The sequence below is a fragment of the Dipodomys merriami genome, unplaced genomic scaffold (assembly GCF_024711535.1).
Source record: "Dipodomys merriami isolate MVZ:Mamm:240054 unplaced genomic scaffold, mDipMer1.0.p SCAF_68, whole genome shotgun sequence".
NCBI lineage: Eukaryota > Metazoa > Chordata > Mammalia > Rodentia > Heteromyidae > Dipodomys > Dipodomys merriami.
In genome coordinates, this window is record NW_027206268.1 from 1,292,303 (window position 1) to 1,320,182 (window position 27,880).

Sequence of the window (27,880 nt, forward strand, 5' to 3'; positions counted from 1 at the left end):
ACATCGCATCCGGGGGCCAGTACCTCAGGAGGCTGAGATCTAAGGCATGGTTTGAAGCCAGCTCAGGCAGGAAAGTCCATGAGACTCTTTTATCACCAGTAGTCTGTTCAGAAAAAGAAGTAGCACTGTGCCGGGCGCTGGTGGCTCACGCCTGTAATCCTAGCTACTCAGGAGGCTGAGATCTGAGGATCGCGGTTCAACGCCAGCCCGGGCAAGAAAGACCGTGAGACTCCTATCTCCAATAAACCACCAGAAAACCGGAAGTGGCGCTGTAGCTCAAGTGGTAGAGCGCTGGCCTTGAGCTGAAGAGCTGAGGGACAACGCCCAGGCCCAGAGTTCAATCCCCACGACCGACCAAAAAAAAAAAAAAAAAAGAAGTAGCACTGTGGCTCAAGTGATAGAGTGCTAGCCTTGAGCACAAAGAGGCTCAGGGACAGTGCCCAGGCCCCAAGTTCAAGCCCACGAACAGGCCAAAAAAAAAAAAAAAGACATGATATGATTCTGAATTGATAACTAGGTGCTTATATCATCATTAAAATATTTATCTACAGGTTCCACCTCTGTGGGTACCATTGTGGATTGAAAATATTCAGAAAAATTACATATGTTTGTAAACATGTATAAGTGTTGCCATTGTTATTACCTGAAACAGTACATGATTACAGCTATTTACAGAGCACTTAGATTGTATTAGCTATTATTGAGATGATTATAGAGAAGAATATAAGAGACTGGGATTTGGTACCTGAGGGGTACTGGAGCCAGTGCCCAATAAATACTAAAGATATAAGCATATACTTAAATAAATGTTTGTAACTTAGTAGCTTTTGAAGTCTACGTGCCTGGGCATAAATCACTGTTTCCTTTTAGAATCTTTCCCTGAAAATACAAGGCTCTTCTATAGTTAAAAAGCAATTGGATGGGCTGGGAAGGTGGCTCAGTGGTAGAGCGCTTGCCTTGCATGCCTGAGGCCCTGGGTTCGATTCCTCCATACCACATAAGCAAAAAGCAAAAAGCCGGAAGTGGAGCTGTGGCTCAAGTGGTAGAGCGCTAGCCTTGAGCTGAAGAGCTGAGGGACAGCGCCCAGGCCCAGAGTTCAGGGCCCATGACCGGACCAAAAAAAAACCCAAAAAACAAAAAGCAATTGGAGCCAGGCACGGATGAATCACATCTGTAATCCTAGCTACTCAGGAGGCTGAAATCTACAGATTGTGGTTCAAAGCCAGCTCGGACAGGAAAGTCTGAGAGACTTTTTTTTTTGGCCAGTCCTGGGGCTTGAACTCAGGGCCTGGACACTGTCTTTGAGCTTCTTTTGCTCAAGGCAAGCACTCTACCACTTGAGCCACAGTGCCACTTCTGGCTTTTTCTGTGTATGTGGTACTGAGGAGTTGAAGCCAGGGCTTCATGCATGCTAGGCAAGCACTCTTCCATTAAGCCACATTCCCAGTCCCCTGTCAGACTCTTATCTCCAATTAATCACCAGAAAACTGGAAGTGGCTCTGTGGTTCAAAGTGATAGAGTGCAAGCCTTGAGCAAAAGAATTTAGGGAGAGCGCCCAGGCCCTGAGTTCAAGCCCCATGACCCACCAAAAAGAAAAGGCAATTGGAACTGGACATGGGTGGCTTACCTTATAATTCTAGCTACTCAGGAATCTGAGATTTAAGGATTGTGATTTGAAGCTAGTCCAAGGAAAAAAGTCCATGAGACTCTTTCTTTCAGTTAATCACCAGAAATACAGCTGTAGCTGAAGCAGTAGAATAGCTCACCTTGAGTAAAGAAGCTCAGAGATCATACATATGCTCTGAATTCAAGAAGGAAAAAAGCAGTTAGCTGTTGAAATGGTAACTGCTACATAGATTTTTAAAAAATAAATCTTCCTCTCAGCTGCCTTTGGTAGCACATGCCTATAATACCAAGTTTGAGGAGACTGACATAAGAGGATTACAAGTTCCTGGTCAGCTTTGGCTTCCTAGAGATACTGTTTGTTGTTGTTGTTTGTTTGTTTGTTTTTTGGTCTGTTGTTGGGCTTGAACTCTGGGCTTGGATGCTGTCTTTGCACTCTTCAGCTCAAGGTGAGTGCTCTACCCCTTGAGCCACAGCGCCACTTTCAGTTTTCTACTGGTTTATTGGAGATAAGAGTCTCATGGAGTTTCACGCCTGGGCTGGTTTTGAACTGTGATCTTCAGATCTCAGCATCCTGAGTAGCTAGGATGACAGGCATAAGCCACCGATACCTGGCTTGTTTGTTTGTTTGTTTGTTTTGAAGATGTTCTGCCAGGTGCCAGTGGCTCATGCCTGTAATCCTAGCTACTCAGGAGGTTGAGATCTGAGGATCGCAGTTCAAAGCCAGCTTGGGCAGGAAAGGCTGAGATACTCTTATATCTAATTAACCACTCAGAAAACCAGAAGTGGTGCTGTGGCTGAAGTGATAGAGTGCTGGCCTTGAGCTGAAGAGCTCAAGAGACAGCTCCCAGGCCCATGACTGATTCCCCCTCCCCCCCCCCAAAAAAAAGATGTGCCTCTCTTTGTCAATGTCTAAACATCTTGGAAGTCTTATATTAAAATATTGCTATCTAGCCTGGGAAGGTGGCTTAGTGGTAGAGTGCTTGCCTAGCATGCATGAAGCCCTAGCTTTGATTCCTCAGTACCACATAGAAAAAGCCACAAGTGGCACTGTAGCTTAAATGGTAGAGTACTAGCCTGGAGCTGAAGAGCTGAGGGACAGAGCCTAGGCCCTGCGTTCAAGCCCCAGGACTGGCAAAAAAACAAAAACCCATTGCTATCTAAAATGTTCAAATATAGTTTACTTGAATCATAGGCGTTTAGGATATACTAGTAACATGAGATTTTTAAAATACTTTAAGAAATGTGTAAGTTGGAAATTTTACTGCGCTGACAGATTTTTAAATGACTCTCTTCCAACAGGAGTATAGCAGCACTAACCTTAATCTCACTGGCTACATTAATGAACTTTCCTAATCCCCTCAATGCAATGCAGATTCTGTGGATCAATATCATTATGGATGGACCCCCTGCTCAAAGGTCAGAGTTTTTCCCATGTGTGAACTAGAACATCAACATCATTATCACTCTGATAATTAAGTTTCAAAACTTCATTATGGACAGTGTTAGAAAATATGGCAGTCAATATGTTTGCTACAAATTGTGTGATGTACACATATCATTAATTCTCCTGGCTGGTAATTCACCTAATGTGGGTCTGAGCTTTGCCCTTGTCCAAGGCCTTGCCCTTGAGTGAGAGGGGATCAGGAAACAAGGTCACTTCCTGTCCTCAGGAAGTTAGCTTTTTATTTCCAAAAATTACATTTCATAATGCTGGAGTCAGATTCCTCCATTATCTGTGTAGATTCTTGTCTGCTTTAGAGGCTTTGGGAAGTACTAAAGGAGTCTCATTTTATAATTATAGAGGAATCAAGTGTCATTAGCCATTGCAGCAAATCATCCTAGTTGAAACCATGTTGCTTAAAAAATACTGTTCCAGCCAGGTGCTGGTTGTTCATGCTTGTAATCCTAGCTAAAACTCAGGAGGCTGAGATCTGAGGATCATGGTTTGAAGCCTGCCTGGAGAAAAGTCCATGAGATTCTTATCTCCAATAAAAACTACTCAGAAAAAGCTAGAAGTGGCACTATGACTCTGAGTGTGGTAGAGTGGTAACCCTGAATGCAAAGAGGCTCAGGGATAGTGCCCTGAGTTCAAGCCCCAGGACCCGTTTTCATATATATATATATATATATATATATATATATATATATATATATATATATATATATGCTTATTGATTTTGTTTGTTTTTGTCAGTCAGTTGTGGGCCTGAACTCTGGGCCTGGGCGCTGTCCCTCAGCTCTTCAGCTCAAGGCTAGTGCTCTACCACTTGAGCCACAGCTCCACTTTCAGCCTTTTCTGTTTATGTGGTGCTGAGGAATCCAACCCAGGGCCTCCTGCCTGTGAGGCACGCAGTCTACCACTGAGCCACCTCCCCAGCCCCTCACTGGTTGTTTTTGAAATTTAAAAAATTAAATGCAAATGAAATTGAACAAGCTTTTGAAAGTTGACTACCAAACACCTATTACTATGCCAAATAAATAAGGGTAAAAGCAGAAAAAACCACAACAAACCATGATGTAATTATCATCTCTTCTTTACTTTTTTTTAAGTGTCTCTGTTACCCAGGCTGCCCTTCAACCCCTGGCCTGAGCCCTCCTCCTGCCCTAGCCACCGGAGCAGCTGGTACTCTGTAGGCATAGGCTCATGCCCAGCTGTAGTTTTTTTTGTTTTGTTTTGTTTTTTAAAGAAATCACAGCCAAGGTTTCCTTTGAGTCAACCTTTTATTCTCATAATGAACTATTTGTTTTCCTGGGTGAGTGAAGGTAAAGTCGGGAAAGTAAATCCATACCTTAACTCCTGCAAGTAATTCCGGCTTTTGGTTTGCTTTTAAAAGCCTTGGAGTAGAACCAGTGGATAAAGATGTCATCCGTAAACCTCCTCGTAACTGGAAGGACAGCATATTGACTAAAAATCTGATACTTAAGATCCTTGTCTCATCCATAATCATTGTCTGTGGGACTTTGTTCGTCTTCTGGCGTGAGGTACGTTCTCTGGATAAACTACTGTCTTGCCATACATTCTCTCTGATGAGGATTCTTAAGTTATCTTGGTATGTTACACAAATGTTGATGGCTCTTTGCCTGAAAAACGGGACAAACACATTTTGAAGAGTTTGGCTTCAGTCTGTTAGGGGTGTAATAGCATTATTTCTAATGGAAAGTCATTTAAAGCTACAGAGAATGGTCAGATATGGTAAAAAGTTAATCATGGAAATTTGGGGACAGAGCTGTGCAGTGGAACCTCTTGAGTCCTTAGCCTGACCTTTGCACAACAAACTCCTCCTTAAGGCCGTGTGCTTAGGACGCAGCCTCTCATACATATAGTTAAAACTATGGCGTGGCAAACTTGGGCATACGCAGTTCCCCTCCAAAACTCTGTCAGGTTCGTGACCCCTCCCTTCCCTACGATCACCAGTGTCATTACTGTGAAACCGCTCTACACTCTTCAAATCCTAGAACATTGAATGTCTTACCACACGTTAGATCTTGAACCACCTGTCGACCCCACCATTTCCCTTCACGGTGTACTTTATGAAACACCTTGCTTTTCCCATTTTATTATTTACTTACTCACTTAAAATTTCATTTTATTTTATTTTATTTTTTTTTTTGTTGCTGGTACTGGGGCTTGAATTCAGGGCCTAGGCACTGTCCTTTAGCTTTTTCCACTCAAGGCTGGTGCTGTACCACTTGAACCATATCTCCACTTCTGTATTCTTGATACTTAAGTGGAGGTAAGAGTTTCTCATGGACTTTGCTTCCCTGGGCTGGCTTTGAACCGTGATCCTCGGGTCTCAACCTCCTCCGTAGCTAGGATTGCAGGCATGAGCCACTGGCACCCAGTTGCTTTCCCACTTAAAAAAGAAAGAAAAATTGAGAAGTTTGGAAGCTTGGTTCTTAAATAGCTACTATTTATAATAGCATTTGATGTTCACCATTACAGCTCGTGATGGCTTCATTTTCTATAGGTGATTTGTAAACAAATGCAGGCTGTTGATAACATTTTGTATCTCAGACTATAGCTTGTTCATGGTTAAATTGAAGGAAAATACTAACATTCACAAAGCATGCACTATTTGTCTTAATTCAGCCTTGAAAAGTAAATTGGTTTTTGTTTTTGTTTTTTTGTCCTCTTTGACAGCTGCGAGACAATGTGATAACACCTCGAGACACAACAATGACCTTCACGTGTTTTGTGTTTTTTGACATGTTCAATGCACTAAGTTCCAGATCTCAGGTATGCCTAGGTGATCTTGTTCATTGAGCAGAATGTTCCCTAACAGGAAGCGGGCAAGGATAACTGGGGTTTTAAATTTGCTTGGTTTTGTAGCCACAGATTGATAGCCCCAGGCATAGCCTTCTAGAAATATGTGTCATTGGTCAATAAAAAGAATAAGGGATTTTCATATAGAAACTTTAGCTTCAGTTCAAAGTCAAAGTAAATCTCAGGTGGATAGAGGCTGATCTTCCGTCCGATGCCTGTGGCTGTTGCTGTCACTGTTGCTGTGGGGTAGAGATAGGTTCAGCCTAACATTGGGACAGGGGACAAATCTCAGAGCTCCATTCACACGGGAGTTATCTCCTTCTACAAGAAAGCATTGTCAGAAGGAAATGAAAAATTAGCTTCTTGTCACGCCCAAACCAAAGTTTTGGGTGTTTGTTTTTGCATTTCTTGTGGTTACTGGGAATGAATTCAGAGCCTTGTGCTTGCTAAATGGGTGTTCTTGATCATTTGAGTCATGTGTCCAGCTCGATACTTGGCTGGTTGTTTTGGTGATGGAGTTTATTGAACTTTTCTGTCTGAGCTGGCCTCGAATCAGGATCCTCCAGATCTCAGCCTCTTGAACAACTAGAATTACAGGCATGAGCCACTTGTGCCCAGCTTAAAAGTGTTTCAATAGAAAATAATGGACTAGAACCTAGTTGTCCATTTTCAAAGAGAATATTGTTCTTGAAACCTAGTTCTATTTGAGGTGTGACTTCATTCCGTTTTAACATCCTTTATATATATACTCTGGTTTGTCTTCTGTTTGTATATATTAGCCATTCTAGCACTTTCCAAGTTAGTGGAATGAGCAATAATTTAGATAAGTTTTTGGAGAGGTGGTAATATTTGTGTTTTTGTTTTATGAAAAGTAGTTTTACTTTTTCAGTTACACGTGACTAGGTCCATTTTACATAGAAGAATTTTAAATTATCTCCAACAATGAATGAATAGGAAAGATGTAGCAAAACATGAATCACGTTTTTTACTGCCTTGGGCAACTGAAGTAAGATTGTAAACAAGATTTTTCTTGATAATAAAAGGTGCCTTAAAATTTACCCTTACTCCACCTGAGTTATTCTAGAGTAATGGTTAAAACTAAGAAATGTTGCCAGGCACTGGGTGGCTCACACCTGTCATCCTAGCTACTCAGGAGGCTGAGATCTGAGGATTGCAGTTCAAAGCCAGCCCAGGCAGGAAAGTTTGTGAGCTTCTTATCTCCAATAAACTACTCAGAAAAAGCCAAAAGTGGTGCTGTGGCTCAAGTGGTAGAGTTCTAGCCATGAGCACAAAGCGACTCAGGGGCTGTGCCCAGTCTCTGAGTGCAATCCCTGGGACTGGCAAAAACAGACTTTTCATGGTATTTCAGTGACACAACAATGACTGGTTAAGAATCACAAGTGAGTACCTTAATGAAGAAATGATTTTTGTAGTCAGCTTCTAGTTGAACTCTCTGCTTTGCCAACAGACTAAATCAGTGTTTGAGATCGGACTATGCAGTAATAAGATGTTTTGCTACGCGGTTCTCGGATCCATCATGGGACAGTTGCTAGTGATTTACTTCCCCCCACTTCAGAAGGTTTTCCAGACGGAGAGCCTAAGCATCCTGGGTAAAGAAATGTTCTTTTCAATATATCAAATATCTAGCCTCCATGCCTTTGGTAACTTAGTTACTTCATACCTTTGGGCTTTCATCTTCATATTTGTAGCTCATGGTTTACAGGCTCTGCAGAATGCGAGGGAATAGAAGCGGTTAAGCTTTGTGATCGCAAGTTTGGAAGAACTTAAAGCCCAGCTTGTTTACTCTTGCAGATTTGTTATTTCTCCTGGGGCTCACATCGTCCGTGTGCATCGTGTCAGAAATTATAAAGAAGGTCGAAAGGAGCAGAGAAAAGATCCAGAAGAACGTTAGCTCAACATCGTCGTCATCTTTTCTTGAAGTATGATGCATATTGCATTTTTTTTTTAATTTGCAAACTAGGAATTGCAGTCTGAGGATCATTTAGAAGGGCAAGTTCAAGAGGATAATGAAGATTTGAGAACTTTTTAACCGTTTATTGACAAAAAAAAAAAGAACATTCATGTTAAAGACTTGATTTGAGACTTTAACCTGCTGGCAGTCCCAAATGAAATTATGCAACTTTGATAACATACTCCTTGATTTAAATTGGCGATTGTGAGCGAGTGGAACTTTATAAAGCATATGGGCAGGTACTTCATTACAAAAAAAAAAAAAAAGGCAAAACCTGAACCACCTTCTACACTTAAAGAGGTCTAATGTACACATACACTATCTATCTTAGATAGATATAAATATTTTTTTTTATTTTTAAATATTGTACTATTTATGGTGGTGGGGCTTTCTTACTAATACACAAATAAATTTAATCATTTCAAAGGCATTCTGTTTGGTTTAGAAGTTGATTCCCAGGAGTGCCATATTTCAACTACTGTATTTTCCTTCTTCTAGAATACAAGCAGCTTAGACAACTTGTGCTACTACCATTTTTATATTTCAAGGTTTTTTTTTTTTTTTTTTTTGCACAGGATATGACCACTGTCAGATCACTGTTCTTTCTTTTTATGATTGAAAAGCATATACTGCAGTTTGAAGTAAATGTTTGCTTTTCTTAGTAAGTGTAAATGGTTACTTTTTATTTTATTTTATATTTAAAGGTGTGAGTCTTTGGTCTAGGAGAATTAGTGCAGGGATCTCCAGTGGCATTCTAGTTAGAGTTACGGGGTCTGTAATGAACACTTAGTCATAGAGTCAAAGCCCTTTAAGACTGAGTGAAGTTTTATAACAAATTAACACGTCCGGTCTCCTTGTCAGTCAGATACAAATTATCTGCTTTGTCAATATCATCTTGCCATCCTTTAGATATAAACCTAAGAACTTCAGCTGAATAGTTGAGTTTTATTATTCTTACTGTTTCACATGTGCATTTCCATGCATATTTCTTAGGAAGCATACATCACTGTACTTAAAAGAATAAAATAGCCCCAGTCCTGACCAGATGGTTTAGGAACCAGGGGCAAGCAGAAGATCCTCCACTGGCCTTGCTCTTAGGGCATCTTTTTAGGCAGCTTTATGGGCCTAGGTTGTAGCCCAAACATTAGTCTGCCCCTTCTTTTCTTCTCCCATTGTTTTTCTATCTTCTTTGTGTCTCATTGGGCATGCTAGAGAAGTAGATGGGCTTGCTTTGTGTAGTGCCATCAGTTTTTATAAGAGCTTGGCGAAACATGGGTAACTTGAATGTGAGGCCAATTTGGGCCTGAAACTGAGAATCTAGAAACCCATTTTCCTGCTGAATATTTCTCTCTCAAAGCCAAAATGGGTCACCGATTCTTACAAGATTATTTGTTCTTGAAGGTAGCAAGCTTTACGTCTCATGAACCATCAGAACAAATCATTCCTAAGCTTTTGTTCAACTAGAAATTGCAAATGGTAACACTGAAATACTGTCATGGACAGTAAAATTCCTATTCTTTGAGTCATTTTTACTGAAACCTGAGTATAAGAAGCTGAGATGTCTGCCCTTTGTCCTTCACTCAGGCTAAGTAGTCAGTTGTACATTGTTCTCTATTAGATGGAACTTGGAGGCCATTGTTTAATCAGCTCTATCTTTAACAATTTGATGTCTCATACCTAAATTTTGTAATGATTTTTTTATTCTGTTACCAACTTGAAATACCTATTACGTGCGTATCAATCATTTTTGTTTTGCAGCGTGGGTTCAGAGTATGATTTTTGAATGAAATAAATGTGCCTATCTTTTCATTTGGTTTTTGGACTCTAAAAATAAAATGACTTCTTTGTGTATGTTAATGTCTTCCCAGTTAGTACTGTTAACATTCACATTGTCTGTATGGATGCTAAAGACTCAGAAGCTTTTTGGTTTAAAAAGAATCACACAAATATATAGTAGTATGCAGCTTTTGTATATTAATGAAATTAGCATGGATGATTTAAGTGTGCTAATATCTAAACTCTTCATTCTCGCTCCATTTCCCAGTCCTAGAACTTGCTAGAGTTCTTTCTTAATATGATCTCCCCCCCCCCCCACACACACACAATTAGATTACTTCACTGACTGTTAAACATCAGAGAAGAAAAGAAAGGAACTTGAAACAGTTCAGTTAGGGAGATAATTTTTCAACGATAAAAACGGGCCACCTAGAAGCAGCATTGAGAACACTGGAGATGTATATTGCATGAAATCACACAGCCCCAAGGTGCTCCCAGCGGGATGGGTAGACAGCATCGTCTGTATCCACAGGATAAGATATATGTCTTTACCTTTCCTACCCAGGCACAGGGCACCTGTTGGACTCACAATCATCCTAAACTTACTTTCCGTTGGACTCTCTTTCTTGTGGTATATGGGCCATACGTAGTTTCTCATAGGGATGAATACTTCATTCATTTTACCTTGCTTTCTTCCTGTGTCACTTGGCACTGCTGTGCAGTGTATGTCCACATCCACTCCTCAGTGAGGGAACAGATCATTTTACTAAACATTTGTTTAGTACCCCCTGTGTACCAAGAATAGAAAGGTTAATGGCATCCTGTATGTGGGAAACTCATAGACAGGGAGAGCAGGTGATAAAACTGTGAATAAGCTGTTTCAGGAAAGCTGTTCATCATGATCTTTGCGGTGCTTTTAATTAAAAGTGCACTTGGCATTAGAAATGAATACAGCCCACCTTTCACTTAGAATTGTCAGTGGAAAATCTGTAAAATGGCTTTTTAGATTGAGCTGTCAGCCAAAGAGTACCTGATTGGTATATTAAAATATGGCATGGAGGGCTGGGAGGTGGCTCAGTGGTAGAGCACTTGCCTTGCATGCATGAGGCTCTGGGTTTGATTCCTCAGCACCACATAAGCAAAAAAGAAAAAAGCCAGAAATGGCGCTGTGGCTCAAGTAGTAGAGCGCTAGCCTTGAGCTGAAGAGCTGAGGGACAGCGCCCAGGCCCAGAGTTCAGGCCCACAACTGGACCCAAAAATAAAATAAAATATGGCATGGATAAATGTGAATCTTGACAGGTAGCTCATCTTGATAAGCTTTCTGAGCTGAGTTCATAATATGACTGTTGATTCTTAACCAACTTATGTTTGACTTTGGGTTGTCAGAGTTAGCTATTGCCAATAATGGAAAAAGTTGAGTGACCAGTCCCTGATACTAATGTAGATATAACTGTGTGTAAGCATTGCTACATGTTTAGATGTCCAAAAGAAATAAGTAGTATCTTACATCTTCTGAAGGTCCTGAGTCTTTTTAAACTCTGGAGATTAATGTCAAATACATCTTGTTAAAGAAGCTGAAGGAGAGAAATGAGTTTCTTTCATAAGCTCCATGGTTTTTTGTTTACAAGGTGAAGCAATAAATAAGTAAACAGCTTTGACAGAGTAAGATGTTTCTAAAAGTTCTTTCAACACAGGTTTTGCCTAAGCAGCATGAATAGAAATTCAAACTGTCATGGGGCAAAGGTATAAGAATGCTGTAGTTTTCTTTTTTACAGAGCTTTCAGAGTAAGCATTTTTAAGGCTACAAACTGGAAAGCCCTGATTGAACATCTCCTTTTGCATTTGTAGTAAGGTGTGTGTGTGTGTGTGTGTGTGTGTGTGTGTGTGTGTGTGTGTGTGTGTGTGTGTGTGTGTGTGTGTGTGTGTGTGTGTGTGTGTGTGTGTGTGTGTGTGATCTTTTGCATTTGTAGTAAGGTGTGTGTGTGTGTGTGTGATCTCCTTTTGCATTTGTAGTAAGGTGTGTGTGTGTGTGTGCGCGCACCAGCACTCAGAAGGCTGAGGAGGAAGGAGGATTGAGGAGTTTGAGGCCAGTCTGCGCTTCACAGTGAAAACCTATGTCTTTAAGAAAAAATCAAGTGGGGTTGGGCACAGGTGGCTCACGCCTGTCATCCTAGCTGCTGAGGAGGCAGAGATCTGAGGGTCATGGTTCAAAACCAGCCCAGGAAGAAAAGTCCCTCAGACTCTTATCTCCAATGAACCACCAGAAAACCGGAAGTGGCACTGTGGCTCAAATGGTAGAGCGCTCACCTTGAGCTGAAGAGGTAAGGGACAGCGCCCAGGCCCTGGGTTCAAGCCCCATGACCAACACCCCCCCCCAAAAAAAAAAAAAGTGGATGAGGTGTTGGGGGTATAGCTCAGTGGTGGTGGGAGGGAAATTGGTTATAGTATAAAGCAGAGAGGGCCCGTGTTGCTTGCCTATCACTGATGTTCTCACGTCTTCTCATTGGTTCCTCCTCTAGATCTGGCAGCTCAGAATGTTCATGGTGCTGGGGCCATTACAGTTCAATGTCTCTAAAACTGGAGTGCATCTTATGACCTTCCTTTGTTCTGTCTAGTGTCTTTCTGCCCTTCTTTCACAGCCCAGGGTTTTTTTTTTTCCTTTTGTTTTGTATTTACTGAATATGAAGAAGGTATTTAAAAATTTTGAAATGAGCTGGGCACCGGTCATCCTAGCTACTCAGGAGGCTGAGATCTGAGGATCACGGTTCAGAGCCAGCCTGGGCAGGAAAGTCTATAGACTTTTTTTGGGGGGGGAGGGAGGGTCTGGTCGTGGGGCTTGAACTCTGGGCCTGGGCACTGTCCCTCAGCTCTTCAGCTCAAGGCTGCGCTGTACCACTTGAGCCACAGCGCCACTTCCGGCTTTTTACTTTTTGCTTATGTGGTGCTGAGGAATCGAACCCATTGTCTCATGCATGCAAGGCAAGCGCTCTACCACTGAGCCACCTTCCCAGCCCTCTATAGACTCTTATCTCCAATGAACCACCAGAAAACCGGAAGTGGCGCTGTGGCTCAAGGGGTAGAGCACTAGCCTTGAGCCAAAGGGGAGCCCAAGCACAGCGCCCAGACCCAGAGTTCAAGCTCCACAACTGAGAAAAATAGATAAATAAATTTTGAAATGATTATAACTTTTTGCTGTGGAAAATAACTGAAATAAGACTAATATCCTTGAAAATATAGCTGGCTAAGTTGTTGCAATTTAAAGTTTTTTTTTTTTTTTATGTGGTCTTATAGTTTTAAACTAGGGCCTTGGGCTCACTGTATTCCTTGAGCCGTGCCCACTGCTCTGTAGTTTAAAGTAGACAGAATATCACTGTAAGCTTATTAAAATAGAACATTAGAAGTACAAATGTGGTTTTACACACATATTTAAGAAATGTGGCTCATGCCTGTAATGCTAGCTACTCAGGAGGTTGCAATCTTAGGAATGTGGTTGAAAGCCAACCTGGTTTGGGAAATCTGAGACTCTTATCTCCAGTTAAGCACCAGAAACCCAGACGTGGGAGCCTGTGGCTCCAAGTGGTAGAGCACTAGCCTTGAGCAAAGAGCTCAGGGACAGAGCCCAGGGCCTGAGTTCAAGCCTCATGACCAGCCCTTATTCCCCAACCCCCCTACCCCCAAAAAAGGACATTTCTTAAATCAGGTTGCATTTATTAAAAGTAGTATTTTTCAAAAGCCTTAGAATTCCAAGATTTTCTGTTGTAATTTTTATCCCCTAACAGTTTTAGTCCTAAAGAACAAGGCTAATTGTTTTCAAGGGAGGTACGAGACCATGTTCAGTTGAGATCCCATTTGTACATTTGCACATTATGTGGGATGCGTAGTCTTATGCAAGCTCACAGGCCTCCGGGTGCCCTTCTGGGGTTTCAGACCTCAATAGCTCAAAGCGATTGCTTCTGTCATGCCAGAGCCTGGTGTGTGGGGTAGTGCCCACTCTGTTCTTCGATCGGCTGGTCCCCTTTTTCTTGTGCTTGTCCCTTTTGGAGCTGGATTTGTGCTTTGGTAAGAATAACTCGGCTGGGGCGCAGGACTTTGTGGCAGTGAACAGACGTTCGTAAAGATGCTTGGCCTCAGGACACGGGTTCAGGAGGCCTTCGACGGAGGCTGATGCCTGTAGGCGTTGGCAGAGTCCGTGCACCAGGCTTCCACTATACAGTCTGCACAACGGGAGGGAGGGAGAGTGTGGTTATAAGTCATCTGTTCGGTGCAACTGTGATTAACCTGGCTTCCGCAAATGTTAACACCCAGAGCTTGCTGTTCTGCTTAGTTGCCTAGTTATTGGAGAATCTGCCCTTGTTGGAAGGAACTGACTGGTTAAGACAATTACTTCTTGGCTGGATATACTGGGGGGTTTTTTGGGGAGGAGGGCGCGGGGATTTGAGTGGTCCTCTTTATCACATCTGAGAAAAGGAATTGCCGCAATACCAGACAACTGTACAGTTGCCAGCATTGTCTGCGAGGTTTTCATGTGGACTGAAGCTTACTTCACAGATAGAAAGACTGGATTCCGGGCCCACCCTCCCTCCCATTTAATCATATGACCAGAGTTGATAGAGACATCGCTTTGTGTAGAATCAGTGTTCTGAGAGACTCCTGGTTGTGTTGATGGAAGAGGACAACCCTGTTCAAAACACGACCTTTGTGCTCTTAGTGTTTCCTATTTGGTTAGGAAGGGGTTTATGGTTTATTCAGGCAAGAATGGTCACAGTTTTTTAAAGGGGAGGAACAGGGAGTCCATAGGTCAGGAGCTAATTCACTTTGCCTGGTAGAGAGCTTTGGGGTTTTGCTCAGATATGAGGCCCAGAGATAGCACTGCTTAAGAACAAGTGGTTGAGGGCTGGGAAGGTGGCTTAGTGGTAAAGTGCTTGCCTAGCATGCATGAAGCCCTGAGTTTGATTCCTCAGCACCACATACACAGAAAAAGCCAGAAGTGGCGCGAGTGGTAGGGTGCTAGCCTTGAATATCCATGTGGATGGAAAGATGAACACACAGGACCAAATACTCCAGCTTCTAGCCATTCTGTAACCATCCCTTTCCACTTTCTTCCCTCCCTCCAGTACCTCCTGAGTCATTGACAGGTACATACCACTGGTTCTAACACCACACTCCCATGGCCTTTGTTTCTGTCTACCTTAAACGTGGAGTTAGGTGCAATCACTGCGGCCTTAGGCCCTCTCTGCCACTCCCTTCACCTGGCCAGACAGAAACCCTAACAGCTCAGGAAAAGAGTAGGCATTTAATCAAGATTCAAATGAATGTGCAAACAACATGCCAGGTGGTAAGAAAGGCAGTATTAGTAGAGCCCTGGTAAATGTGACTGACTTAGAATTGAGAGAGGAAGCAACTATACAAGGACCTTTTTTTTGATCATCCTACTTAAGAGTCCTCTCCACTATACCTCTTTCCCTACTGAGCCTGGGCACTGTCCTTGTGTTCTTCAGCTCAAGGCAAGCACTCTTAACACTTGAGCCACAGCGCCACTTCTGGTTTTCTAGTGGTTTATTGGAGATCACAGTCTCACAGACCTTCCTGCCCGGGCTGGCTTGGAACTACAATCTTCAGATCTCAGCCTCCTGAGTAGCTAGGATTACAGGAGTGAGCCACCTGTGCCTGGCTCTGTGTGTGTGTGTGTGTACTGGGTCTTGAACTTAGGGCCACTTGCTTGAGTCACACCTCCAGTTCTTAGAAAACATTCCTTGAAAGTATGGAAATAGTATTATTATTTTTTTCTGATCTCTAGCTCTTCATTTAAAACACTGGCCTGAGGTCGGTTGTACACCAAGGTTGAATGCTTGCAAAGTAACCTCTTTGTTTTACAGAGATACAACCTTTCACTTTCCTGCGGGTGCAGGTGAACCAGAGCTTCCGCGGTGCTTACCGAGTTAGGTCTGGCTCTGGGAGGGGCGTGTTCAGCAGCTGGTTGAGATACAGACCCATCTGGAGGCAGCTCTGCCACTGGCAGAAGATGTGAGCGGTTTCTAGATGCAGCCGGCCTGGCGTCTCCTTCACCTTTTGCAGCTCTTCATACAGCGTCTGAGCACCGCCTGGCTGCAGCTCTTCCTTCCCTAGGTAGAGACAACTCAAGAAACTGGCATCCGCTTGTCCTTCCAATTCCACAACCAACAACAACTCATTTCAAAATGAGCTGCTTGTCCTTTTTTGGCTTCCTGAATGCCATGTTGGATAAATTGAAATGCTTCTACCAAGCATGTCCCTTCATTTATTTTTCCACCCCGCTTGATACCAGATTTCTACCTCTCCACCATGTATTCTTAAACAGGTCTACAATGATTGCTCTTACCATCCATCTGTGCAAAACACCAATGCCTAGTAAATACCATTGTCTTTTACTATTTGGAAAGAAACAGCTGGTTGAGCATGTCGGCTTCTTTCTGTAGCAGAGGAGGAGCAGAGGGGCTCTCTCTCTCTCTCTCTCTGTTCAGCTGTAAGTTCTGTGGGTTGGTCTGAGCAGAGATACACAAGATAGATCGCATTTGGACCAACTTGAAAGTAGTAAGGAAGAGGCCCACCTTTTTCAATTAGTGAGCAGCAAGGCACTGAGCCTACCTGGGTACGGGGTCCACATTTCCTAAAAGAAAAGAAACAGACCCTTGGTATGTCCCTGTCGGAGGACTTAGGTACAAATCTAGTTTGCACTCAGAAATCTCTCTACACTGTATGTATTATTCAGAGACAGGAGGTCACACACACACACACACACACACACACACACACACACACACACACACACACACACACACACACACACACACACACACACACACACACACACACACACACACACACACACACACACACACACACACACGTACGTCTATCTTAAAAGTAGCAGTGGGTGTTGTTTTTCCTGGTAGCTTTGTGATCTTTCTGATGGCTTTGAGCCTTCATTTTGGGGATGTTCTGGAGTCTGTGCTGTTTCATTCTTTTTTTTCTCTTTATTTTTGGCCAGTCATGGGGTCTGAAGTCTGGGCCTGGGTGGTGTCCCTCAGTTCTTTAGCTCAAGGGTAGTGTTCCACTTCTGGCTTTTTCTGCTTATGTGGTGCTGAGGAATGGAACCCAGGGCCTCATGCATGCAAGGCAAGCGCTCTACCACTGAGCCACCTTCCCAGCCCCTGCTGCTTCATTCTTTTAACAAACCTTGACCCTCTTGTACAACTACTTAAAGATAATAAAGTCTGATTTAAGAAAGAAAAATAAACCTTGAGCTGGAAACTGGTGGCTCACACCTGTCATCCTAGCTACTCTGGAGGCTGAGATCTGAGGATTGTGGTTCAAAGCCAGCTCCGTCAGGAAAATCTGTGAGACTTTTTATCTCTAATGAACCACCAGAAAACCATCTCCAAGTGGCAGCATGCCAGCCCGTGTAAAAGACCTCAGGGACAGCACCCAGGCCCCAAGTTCAAGGCCCATGACTGATAAACTGTATGCATTAGTATAATGAAACCCTCTTAACTATTAGTGTATGATAATTACACATTAAGTTGGACAAATCTTAAAAAAAAAAAAAGTTCAATTAGGCTCCAGCAACACGTCATTGTGTAAGGAGAAATAAAGTGCTGCAGTACAAAAAAAAAAAAAAAAAAATTCAATGCCTGTACTATTCAACCTAGTATCTTATCTGCATGCAGCTGCTAAACACTTGGGATGTGGCTAGTGAGACTGAGAAGCTTTCTGCGTGTTTTAACTTGTATACCGCTCTACCGTGTGGCAACTTCATACGTGTTTTAAACATACGTATTATAACATTCATAGTCTTTTAAAATGGAAGAACTGACGTGCTGGTTGGGTGCGGTGGGTTACGTCTGTAATCCCAGCTACTTGGGAGATGGAGATGGAGAGAGGATCATGGTTTGAACCAGCACAGGCAGGAAGTTATCAAGACCTGGTCTCAAAAAAAAAAAGCTGAGCCTGGTAGCGCATGTCTGCCATCCCAGCAACCGGGGAGGTATAAGGTTGGCCTGGGGGGAGGGGAGGCGGGATGCAAGACCTTACCCCCCTCCAAAATGAAAGCAAAAAGGGCTAAGGGAGTATGGAGCAAGGGGTTCAGCACCTACCTAGTAAGTGCAAGGCCCTGAGTTCAAACCCAGAAGCAAACTGAAGTGTTCAAGGTCTCAACACTTGACTGGGCATTTGAACTAGGAGGCATGGGGTACAGAATGTGGCTGGAAAACATTGCATTTCATAAGTGAAAAGCACCAAGTGCCCAGACAGGCACCATGGGGCACCATTAGGATCTCACTGGTGGACTTTGCCACCAAGGCCCTGGGCCCTGGCTGAGTTCAGAATTATCCTCCCAAGGTTACTGGATGGAAGTCGGGTGGTTGCTCCCACCCCTGAGGTTCTGATCAGACACAGGAGGGCAAACTGAAATTCTTTGAATTCTCGAGTCCACCTAGTTCATAGGTAACAACTTGCACTCCTGCAATTCCCAGATACCCACCAGGGCTGCTGACCATGGTGTGCAGGGGCCCCAGCAGCATTCCCAGCAGCAGCGCTTGCAGGTGATGGAGCTTTGCCGTGGTCTCCGTGTGCTGCAGCCAGTAGCAGCTGACAGCAATGGGCAACTTCAGGGCAGCGGGGATCGGCTCCAGGATGGTCCGGTTCACCTTCAGGGTTTCTAACAGCAACCTCTGCCGCCTGAGCAAGGGGAGCTGGAGAGAGCACACCAGGCATCCTGGGCATTAATTCCGGGAATGTCGTCTCACCTTGCGTACCATGCAGAGATTTAACATTGGCTGTGAAACTTGCCCTTCTTGCAAAGAAATCAGCCTACGTTGAGAACCAAAGCTGTACGTTGAACCCTCTGCCTTTACTGCCCCTGACTTCCGTGGGTACCACTGATAACTGATCACTCTAGAAGACATAAGTTTATATGCACCTTTTGGGATACATCCTGTCTCGTGCCTCTGCCCTACTGTATTTGCATTCTCCTATACGGGGATTGTCTCTGGTGGCTACTTCAGAAGTATACGCAAGGGAGACAGGAGAGCTGGGGGTGTAGCTCAGTGGTAGAGTACTTGCCTGGCATGCTTAAGGCCCTGAGTTCCATCCCTAGCACTACAAGAGGGAGAGAGGAGTATTTTAGGGATAATGCTGGCACTGCAGAGGAGTGTAACCAGACCAAAAGCAGCGAGCTAGGTACAGAATTGGCCAGTTTGTGCTAAAGGAAAGTCAAACAACAGCCACAGTACAGTTTCACCCTACCTGAAATACAGTTACAAGCGCTGAGACACTTAAAGCTTCTCTACTTCGGGAGCAATATAACTAGAGTGCTTCATTTCATTGAGTTAGTTGGGTTTCACGTGAAGACAACAGTACGGACCTCTGTAATTGATAACTCTCCCTTTTCCCTTCTCTCCTGGATAAACTGTTTATTAAATGTACTAAAGTGAAAAGAGAACGGGAGAGGCTATTCACAGTGTATTTGATCAGTAGGCAACCCTCCCCCCCCCAGAAAAAAGATCTTCAGACACTTCACACAACAGGATATCCCAGTAGCTGTTGAACACATAAAAAGGTACTGGAATCAGTCATTGCCCACCAAAATGGCTAGAATGAAATTACTGCCCAACTACCATAGTCGCCATTTTTCTTTTTTTCTTTTATTTTGGTTGGCTGGTTGGTTGTGGAGCTTAAACTTGTACTTAAGCACTGTCTCTGAGGTAGTCATTTTTTTTTCCCTTATTTTTTTAAACAAATTTTCCCCCTACCATCCCTTCCCTCCCACCTTCACAATTACCCCTCCTCTCCCCACCGAAGTTGTAAAGATCATTTTCAACATAGTGTTTTGTACATCTCATTGTTACAATGGGTCAACCTGTATCCTTATTTAAGCATTTTGTTTTTTTCCCTTCCCCTCCCCGAATTAGAGAAGTCTATATACAAGATGCAGGGCACCGACGTCAAATACAGTGAAAATGGGTTACAGCCAGTGTTTTTTAAAGGTTAAAAAATAATCAAGCTGGGCGCTGGTGGCTCACGCCTGTCATCCTAGCTACTCAGGAAGCTGAGATCTGAGGATCACGGTTCAAAGCCAGCCCGGGAGGAAAATAGGCCCAGAGTTCAAACCCCATGACTGACACCAAAAAAAAAAAATATCAAGTATCAGCGTATAAATACAAGACGGTCTCTCATACTGCTGGTAGCAATGTTACTAGGCCAATTTTTTTCCTTTTGTCAGTTGTGGAGCTTGAACTCAGGACCTAGGTACTGTCCCTGAGCAAATTTTGCTCTATCAGTTTAAACAACAGCTCCACTTCCTGGTTTTTGAGTGGTTTACTGGAGATAAGAATCCCTCAGGGACTTTTCTGTCCAGGTTGGTTTTGAACCTTGATCCTCAGAGCTCAATCTCCTGAATAGCTAGGATTACAGGTGTGGGCCACCTGTGCCCAACCTCACTTATTAACCTTTTTTTTTTTTTCTTTGCCATGCCTGGGGCTTGAACTCAGGACCTGGGCACTGTCTCTGAGCTTCTTTCACTCAAGGCTACCGCTCTACCACTTGAGCCACAGCTCTACTTCTGGCTCTTTCTGTGTATGTGGTACTGAGGAATCGAACCCAGGGCTTCATGCATGCTATGCGAGCACTCTACCACTGAGCCACATTCCCAGACCCCACTCATTAACTTTTAAAGTAACTTATAAAAACTTCATTATTGCTGGGCACTGGTGGCTCATGCTTATAATGAAAGTCCATGAGACTCTTATCTCCAATAAACCACTCAGAAAACTGGAATTGGTGCTGTGGCTCAAGTGGTAGAGCACTAGCCTTGAGCTGAAAAGCTGAGAGACAGCACCCAGGCCCAGAGTTCAAGCCCCACGACTGACAAAAACAACAACAAAATAACCTTCATTATAGTCAGGCTCCAGTGGCTCACGCCTGTCATCCTAATTACTCAGGAGGCTGAGATTTGAGGATCTCTGTTCAAAACCAGAAAAGTCTTGTGAGACTTCTAATTAATCACAAAGAAAAGCCAGAAGTGGAGCTATAGCTCAAGTTGGTGGAGCGCTAACCTTGAGCAAAAGCAGCTCAGAAACAACCCTGAGTTGAAGTCTTAGGATCAGCACAAAACAAAAACAAAAAGCTTCATTATGATTCCCAGCTACTTACCTCCACCAGTTTTCCCAAGTCGCAGTGGTCCTTGGGCAGTTTGACTGGATCAACGAGTGATGTCTTGAGACTTTTATGAAGTCTTTCCACTTCGCTGACGGCTCCAGGCGGAGGAGGCAGCCTGCTCTTCTGGCCCAGGTTCTCTTGCTCGGCTGAGGTATTTAACAGGAGGCCATAGATGGTTTGCCGGATGGGCTGAGATACTCTGTGGGTGCTGGGTTGCTTCATGTTCTCTACCTGGGTGTGAAGAATAGTCCGTCTTAGCACCAAAGCATCACTGATCAAAGGAGACAGCTGGCCTTTGGCTAAAGCCACATGTACCCACTCTGGCAAACCTAGATTCAAGGCGTCAGGACAGATATAAACTCCGCCTTGGAAGAAGTCGTGTAGCTTTGCCTGGGATTGCTGGTATTCCTCCATGGAAGAGCAGAGCAGTTCCTGAACGCTCTCGCGATCCTTCTTGGGGACGTACTGTAGAATCTTATCGAGTGCTTCCGTGGGGTCCACAAAATGAGACAGCCAGTTCAGAAGGGCCAGAATTCGGTGGTGTCTCCTCCCCTTCGAACCAGGACCTTGGAGAGGGAGACGTGCTTTACTTAAGAAGGCGTCCACGAAAGGTGGGCTCACGTAATCGTTGCCACACAGCACTGCGAAGAGAGGCAGGAGAGCTTTGTTCATATTGTGGAAGTGGTGGCAGAAGGCACCCAGGGAGAAGCACTTGGCCGGGATATAATAGTTCTGGGTACCTTTGATGGCGTTCACGTTTCTCCACTGAAAGCTACTTAACGGGCAGAACCCAGCGTGGAGGTCAAAAATGCAAAAGTCGCTATCCGATGATAACACGGGACAGTTCCAGTGATTGGCGAGGGTCATGATGTCCCGATCTGCTTCGGAAAAGCACTGGACAAAACCTACCTGCAGCTTGGTCAATATCTGGATGAACACTTCCCTGATGAGTAAGGGGCATACGTAGCCACCCCCACCCACGGACAGAGAATGGGCTGCCTGGATCTTTTCCCTGAGTCGATCCTTTAAGGTTGTCAGTTTTTTATCTGAAATGTCACACCCTCCATCTAATACCACGTATGGACGTATGTGACAAGCGAACAGTGATTCAAAGAACTTCTGTACAACGTCTGTGAAAGAATCATAATCGCCCCCATACCGGAGCTCCAAGTTCGAGTTGAAGCACAGTCTGTGAAAAAGAGCATAGCCGTCGATGACAAGTTTTGTGTCCCGCAGTTTCAAATCGGTGAAGAACTCATTGCTGTGATCTTCCACAAAACTCATTAGTCCTCGGATGCCCATGATGACAGTCCAAATCGCCTGTGCAAAGCAACAGAACAAGTTTGTTTGTTTAATTAGTGCTGGTTTTGGAGCACCATATCATTGCTTCTAGCACCAATAAATCAACCGCAAATGTTGATTTTTAGAAAGTTCTCTGAAGGCTAGGTGCCGGTGGCTCATGCCTCGAGTCCTAGCTACTCAGGAGGCTGAGATCTGAGGATTGTGATTCGAAGGCCAGCCCAGGCAGAAAAGTCTGTGAGACTTATCTCCAATTGACCACCAAAAGACTGGAAGTGGAGCTGTGGCTCGTATGGTAGAGCATTAGCTTTGAACAAAAAAGTTAGGTACAGCCGGGCGCTGGTGGCTCACGTCTGTAATCCTAGCTACTCAGGAGGCTGAGATCTGAGGATCGCGGTTCAAAGCCAACCCGGGCAGGAGAGACCGTGAGACTCTGATCTCCAATAAACCACCAGAAAACCGGAAGTGGCGCTGTAGCTCAAGTGGTAGAGCGCTCGCCTTGAGCTGAAGAGCTGAGGGACAGCGCCCAGGCCCAGAGTTCAAGCCCCACGGCCGACAAAAAAAAAAAAAAGTTAGGTACAGGGCTGGGAATGTGGCTTAGTGGTAGAGTACTTGCCTAGCATGCATGAAGCCCTGGGTTCAATTCCTCAGTACCACATACACGGAAAAGGCCAGAAGTGTTGCTGGGGCTCAAGTGGTAGAGTGCTAGCCTTGAGCAAAAGAAACTCAGGAACAGTGCCCAGGCCCTGAGTTCAAGCCCAAGCCCAGCACACACACAAAAAGTTCTCTTTAAATAAAATTCTTTTTGTGTTTTCCCTCTGTGTAAGACACAAATTCAATAGTTTGAATTTTTTTTTTTTTTTTTTTGCCAGTACTGAGATTAAAACTCAGGATCTTACACTTACTCAGCTGGCACTCTACCACTTGAGCCATGTCTCTAGCCTTGTGTTTATTGCTAATTTGGAGATAAGAGTCTCACAACTTTTCTCCCTGGGCTGGTTGGTCTTGAATGGTGATTGGTAGGATCTTCACCTCCTGAGTGGGTTAGGTTTACAGATATGAGCCAGAGGCACCAGAAGTTTCATAGCTTTTGATCTTTAGGTAGGGAGGGAAGCTGCTCCTGATTCCAAAGAGACCTGGCTTCGTTAAAATCTACTATTCATACACCAGTTAGACGTTCTATAGGTTTTGATACTCAACTAACAGTCATCATTTCACAACACAAGAGTATTTGTTCTGTTGGGTCAAAACACAAAGACCTAAGCTATTAAAAAAAAAAAGTGGAATCCTTATCAACTTCATAACCCACAAAACACTGGACTGAGTAAACTACTGATTTGTGTACGACCCATGATAGGGCGCTAGTTTTTCTTCATGTCGATTCTTCTTATTGTTGATGAGAGCCTGGAAACTTCAGTTCTTGGTAGAAGGGGGGATTAGAGAGCAGAGTTTTGGGGTCAGGAAAACTTAGCTAGAAGTTTCATGCTTCTGAAAACCCAACTTTTGTTGGGTGCTGGGGGCTCACGCCTGTTATCCTAGCTACTCAGGAGGCTGGGAGATCTGAGGATCCCCTGGTTGAAGCCAAGCGAGTCAGAAAAGTCCCTGTGAACTTCGTATCTCCAATGAACCACTCCAACAAAACAACCCAAATAAATAAAGGGGGGGGGGGGAGGAATGGAGCTGTGGCTCAAATTGGTAGAGTGATATAGCCTTGACCAGAAGAGCTCAGGGACAGTGCCCAGACCCGAGTTCAAGTCCCACATAGGGCAAAAGGATGGAGGGGGGGGGAGGAGGAGGAGGGAGAAGGAGAAAGAGGAGGAAAGAGGAGGGAGGAAGAGGCTCCCCACTCTTTTGACTTCAACGTTGGCTGAGCATGGCACTGTGGCTCTTCTGGTCTTTGTCTCAACTCTTTTTTCTCAGCCATGGCCTTTGTGCATCTTGATTATTATTTTTTTTTTTCCTTTTTAATTGTCGCCAGTCCTGGGGCTTGAACTCAGGACCTGAGCTGCTTTGGCTCAACTCTTACCACTTGAGCCCCAGCAGCGCCACTTCCGGCTTTTTTCTGCTGATGTGGTGCTGAGGACTCGAACCCAGGGCCTCATGCATGCAAGGCAAGCGCTCTACCACGGAGCCACCTTCCCAGAGCTGCCCCCCCCCCCCATGAAGATGGATCCTGCATTGCACACTTGGGGGCGTCTCTCCCCCGGCCCCGATCCCAGCATCGAAGCCCCGCGGTCTCCACCCAAGGTTCGGGTCTACGGTGAGCACCATCCCAGAACCCGGCGTGCACAGAACGGCTCCTACGCAGGCCTTCCCGCCACCCGCCACCCCCTCACCGACCCCGGGCGCCGCTCGCGGGAACCGCAGAGCCCACCTGCTCCGTCCTCCCGCAGGACCAGCCAAGCCCCGTCCAGCCATCCGCGGCCCGCCTGGGCCCAAAGGCCCGCCCCGAGCGGGAAGAGACCGGCTGCGCGCCAAATAAGTCCCACCAGCCCGCCCCTCAAAGCCCAGGCTGGGATTGACAGGCCAGCTGCGTGAAATAAGTCTCAGGAGCGCGAAAGGGTGGGAGGGAAGAGCGAAGGGAAGAGGAACCCGGAAGTCCTTGCGTGTGACGTCACAGGGAAGCCCGGCTCGAAGAAGCCCCAGGCCGTCAACGCGGCGACGGGAATGAATGGAGATGGCACCATCTCTTGAGCAAGACGTCCCGAAATGGTCGCCGTCTCTCTCTCTCTCTCTCTCTCTCTCTCTTAAGGACTTACATGCCGACCAGGCCGCCATGCTTCCCAACCTCCCGCCCATTTGGGGCGTTAACTGTCCTCTGGCCTAGCGGCTTCGCCCGCCTTCCCAGCATGCCGCGCGCCGTCTCCCGGGCGACGGCGCCAAACAACCCGCGCGCGCCCCCCTCCCGGCTTCCCGGCATGCCTCGCGCCGTTTCCCCGGCGACGGCGCCAAACAGCCGCGTCCGGCGCGCGGCTCGGGGCTCGCGGGAGCGCGGGAGTGGCCGCTCCGCCGGCGGCCGCTGCCCCGGGCAGCTCGGGGAGGCCCGGTGAGGAGGAGCAGGCCCGAGTGCTGGCCTCCGGAGTGGGGTGTGTGTGAGGGGGGTGTCCCCGCCCCGCCCGCCTCGGAGTGTCCACCCGGTTCGCGCTCCGCCTCGGCGGGAAGGCCGCCCCGTCGGTGGAGAGGCGGGGGAAGTCGTTCGTTTTACCTCAGAGCGAAGATTCCCCTCCGAAGGTTGGACTCCCCAGTGCCTCACCTGCTGCCCCTCGGTTACTTTGGTTTCGGGGTCTGGCAAACACTTGCCTGGTCTGGCTCAGGACAGGGGCCCGGCCCTCCCCTCCCCTCCCCTTCCCTTCCCCTTCTTCCCTCCCTTTCCCCTCCCCTTCCCCTTCCCTCCGCTCCCCGTCCCCCTCCCCTTCCTTTCCCCTTCCCCTTCCCCTTCCCTTCCCCTCCCCTTCCCCTCCTCCTTCCCTCCCCTTCCCCTCCTCCTACCCTCCCCTCCCCCTCCCCCTCCCTCCCCTCCCTTTCCACTTCCCCTCCCCCTTCCCTTCCCCCTCCCCTCCCCTTCACCTTCCTCTCCCCTTTCCTTCCCCTCCCCTCCCCTTCCTCTCCCCTTCCCCTCCCCTCCCCTTCCCCTCCCCCCACTCCTCCCCTTCCTCTCCCCTCCCCCACCTCCCCTCCCTCTCCACTTCCCCTCCCTCCCCTCCCCCTCCCCTCCCCTTCCCTTCCCCCTCCCCTCTCCTTCCCCTCCCCTTCCTCTCCCCCTCCCTCCCCCCTCCCTCCCCCTTCCCTTCACTTCCCCTCCCCCTTCCCCTCCCTCTCCCCTCTCCTTCCCCTCCCCTTCCCCTCCCCTCCTCTCTCCCTCCCCTCCCCTTCCCCTCCCCTCCTCTCTTCAGTCCTCCCCTCCCATCTCCTCCCCTCCTCTCTCTTGCTTTCCTACTCTCCTCCCTTCCCCAGTCTCTCCTGCTTTCCTACTCTCCTCCCCTCCCCTTCCCCTCCCCCTCCCCCTTTTCTCCTCTCCCCCCTCTCTCCTCCCCTCCCCTTCCCCTCCCCTCCCTTTCCCCTCCCTTTCCCCTCCCCTTCCCACTCTACTCCTCCCCACCCATCTCCTCCCCTCCTCTCTCTTGCTTTCTTACTCTTCTCCCCTCCCCTCCCCTCTCCTATCCTCCCCTCCCATCTCCTCCCCTCCCATCTCCTCCCCTCCCCTCTCCTGCTTTCCTACTCTCCTCCCTTCCCCTGGCCTCTCCTGCTCCTCCCCTTCCCTCCTCTCCTACTCCTGCCCTCTCTCCTCTCCTCCTTTTTTTTTTTTTTTTTTTTGCTTGGGTCCTGATGCTTGAACTTAGGACCCGGGCACTCACTGTCCTGTAGCTCTGTGTGTGTGTGTGTGTGTGTGTGTGTGTGTGTGTGTGTGTGTGTGTGTGTGTGTGTGTGTGTGTGTGTGTGTGTGTGTGTGTGTGTGTGTGTATCACTTGAACCACTGTCCTGTAGCTGTGTGTGTGTGTGTATCACTTGAACCACAGTACCACTTGTGGCTTTTTTTTTTTGGTGGGTAAGAGCAGATACGAGTTTCACAGACTTTCACCCCCACCCCCACCCCCACCCCCACCCCCTTGGGCCGGTTTAGAACTGTGATCCTCTGGTCTCAGTCTCCGGAGTAGCAAGGATTACAGACTGGCTCTTCCTTCTTCCTTCCTTCCCTCCTCCTCCTCCTCCTCCTCCTCCTCCTCCTCCTCCTCCTCCTCCTCCTCCTTCTTTTTTGTCGCTCATGGGGCTTGAACTCGGCCTGGGTGCTGTCCCTCGGCTCTTCAGCTCAAGGCTAGGGCTCTACCACTTGAGCTCTACAGCGCAACTTTGGGTTTTCTGGTGGTTCAGTGGAGATGAGTCTCACCAGTCCTCCCGGCCTGGCTATGAATCGTGATCCTCAGATCTCATGCTTCTGAGTAGCTAGGATGACAGGCGGGAGCCACTGCCGCCCAGCTCTTCTTTCTTTCTTTCTCCACCTTTTCCTCCTGCTCCTCTTCCTCCGCCTCCCTCCTCCTGCTCCTCTCCAAGGTACTATCCTCCTTTCTTCCCTTTTCTTTTCCCCCTCTGTGGCAGAAGGACTGCTAGATACTTACCTGTCCCCACAGGGACACTTGGCACTTGTAGGCCATTGTGGCCAGACACCTGGGGTACAAAGACAGAGAGGGTGCGCCCCCTAACATTCAAACCCTCCTTGAGGGGAGGGTGGTGTTTACAAGCAAACTGGTAGCTCTGGCACTTAGATAGTGGGAGGGTCCTTTCCTGGGTAGTTCTATGAGAATTCATGATTTTTTTTTTTTTTTGGAGGGGATTGAACTGAGGGCCTTGCACTCGCTAGGCAAGTGCTTACCACTTGAGCCATGCCCCGGTTCCTGGTGAGTAGTTCTTTGGTGCAAGGAAGAGACTGAGGAGAGGGGTGGCTCACACATGGACTAAGATGGAAGTGGCAGGGCTGAGTACATGAGACGGGACCAGAGACCTCTTCAGCCCAGAGCCAACCAACCATCCCAGCACAGCTGTGGGTCTACACTCTCTTTTAGGAACAAGACCCCTGGGGGCTCTGGACTTCCCATAACTGTTCTGTCCATCTCCAATCCTGTCTGTGACTAAACAAGGACCTTAATCTCCATCCAAAACAAAAATGATGGCAGGATCCAAAGGGCTTCCTTCAATGGAAGAGGCTGTCAGCCCAGAGAGCATCACTTTTATGACAGTGAAGAAACCAATGTAGG

The 27,880-nt window shown here is 46.3% G+C and overlaps 3 protein-coding genes across 15 annotated transcripts in view; 2 read left to right on the forward strand and 1 right to left on the reverse strand.

The window, feature by feature from the left end:
• Positions 1 to 9,713, forward strand: part of Atp2c1 (ATPase secretory pathway Ca2+ transporting 1) — an 88,592-nt gene extending 78,879 nt beyond the window's left edge. For all 3 annotated transcript variants that reach the window (XM_070005395.1, XM_070005397.1, XM_070005396.1), the window contains 5 exons: positions 2,926 to 3,042; positions 4,461 to 4,608; positions 5,768 to 5,863; positions 7,359 to 7,500; positions 7,703 to 9,713. In XM_070005395.1, coding sequence (XP_069861496.1) covers positions 2,926 to 3,042; positions 4,461 to 4,608; positions 5,768 to 5,863; positions 7,359 to 7,500; positions 7,703 to 7,836 — 637 coding nt within the window. In that variant the 3' untranslated portion in view covers positions 7,837 to 9,713. The remainder of the gene's footprint in view (positions 1 to 2,925; positions 3,043 to 4,460; positions 4,609 to 5,767; positions 5,864 to 7,358; positions 7,501 to 7,702) is intronic.
• A 3,612-nt stretch (positions 9,714 to 13,325) lies between these two features.
• Positions 13,326 to 24,978, reverse strand: Aste1 (asteroid homolog 1). Of its 5 annotated transcripts, XM_070005401.1 has the most exons (6): positions 24,505 to 24,613; positions 21,572 to 22,151; positions 20,826 to 21,472; positions 18,157 to 18,367; positions 15,574 to 15,760; positions 13,326 to 13,852 (listed from the first exon to the last, which is right to left on the reverse strand). In XM_070005401.1, the coding sequence occupies exons 2-6, from the start codon at positions 22,131 to 22,133 to the stop codon at positions 13,522 to 13,524; spliced, it is 1,938 nt and encodes a 645-aa protein (XP_069861502.1). In that variant the 5' UTR covers positions 22,134 to 22,151; positions 24,505 to 24,613; the 3' UTR covers positions 13,326 to 13,521. The 5 variants fall into 5 exon arrangements, with proteins under 5 accessions (XP_069861502.1, XP_069861501.1, XP_069861500.1 ...); XM_070005400.1 differs by lacking the exon at positions 24,505 to 24,613 and adding an exon at positions 24,890 to 24,978 and having other exon boundaries at positions 20,826 to 22,151; XM_070005399.1 differs by having other exon boundaries at positions 20,826 to 22,151.
• A 139-nt stretch (positions 24,979 to 25,117) lies between these two features.
• Nek11 (NIMA related kinase 11) overlaps positions 25,118 to 27,880 on the forward strand; it is a 109,373-nt gene continuing 106,610 nt past the window's right edge. For 3 of the 7 annotated variants that reach the window (XR_011368530.1, XM_070005405.1, XM_070005409.1), the window contains exons 1-2: positions 25,118 to 25,361; positions 27,689 to 27,879. The gene's annotated coding sequence lies outside the window, so the exon portion shown is untranslated. The remainder of the gene's footprint in view (positions 25,362 to 27,688; position 27,880) is intronic. The other 4 variants (XM_070005410.1, XM_070005408.1, XM_070005406.1 and 1 more) reach the window with 3 other exon arrangements.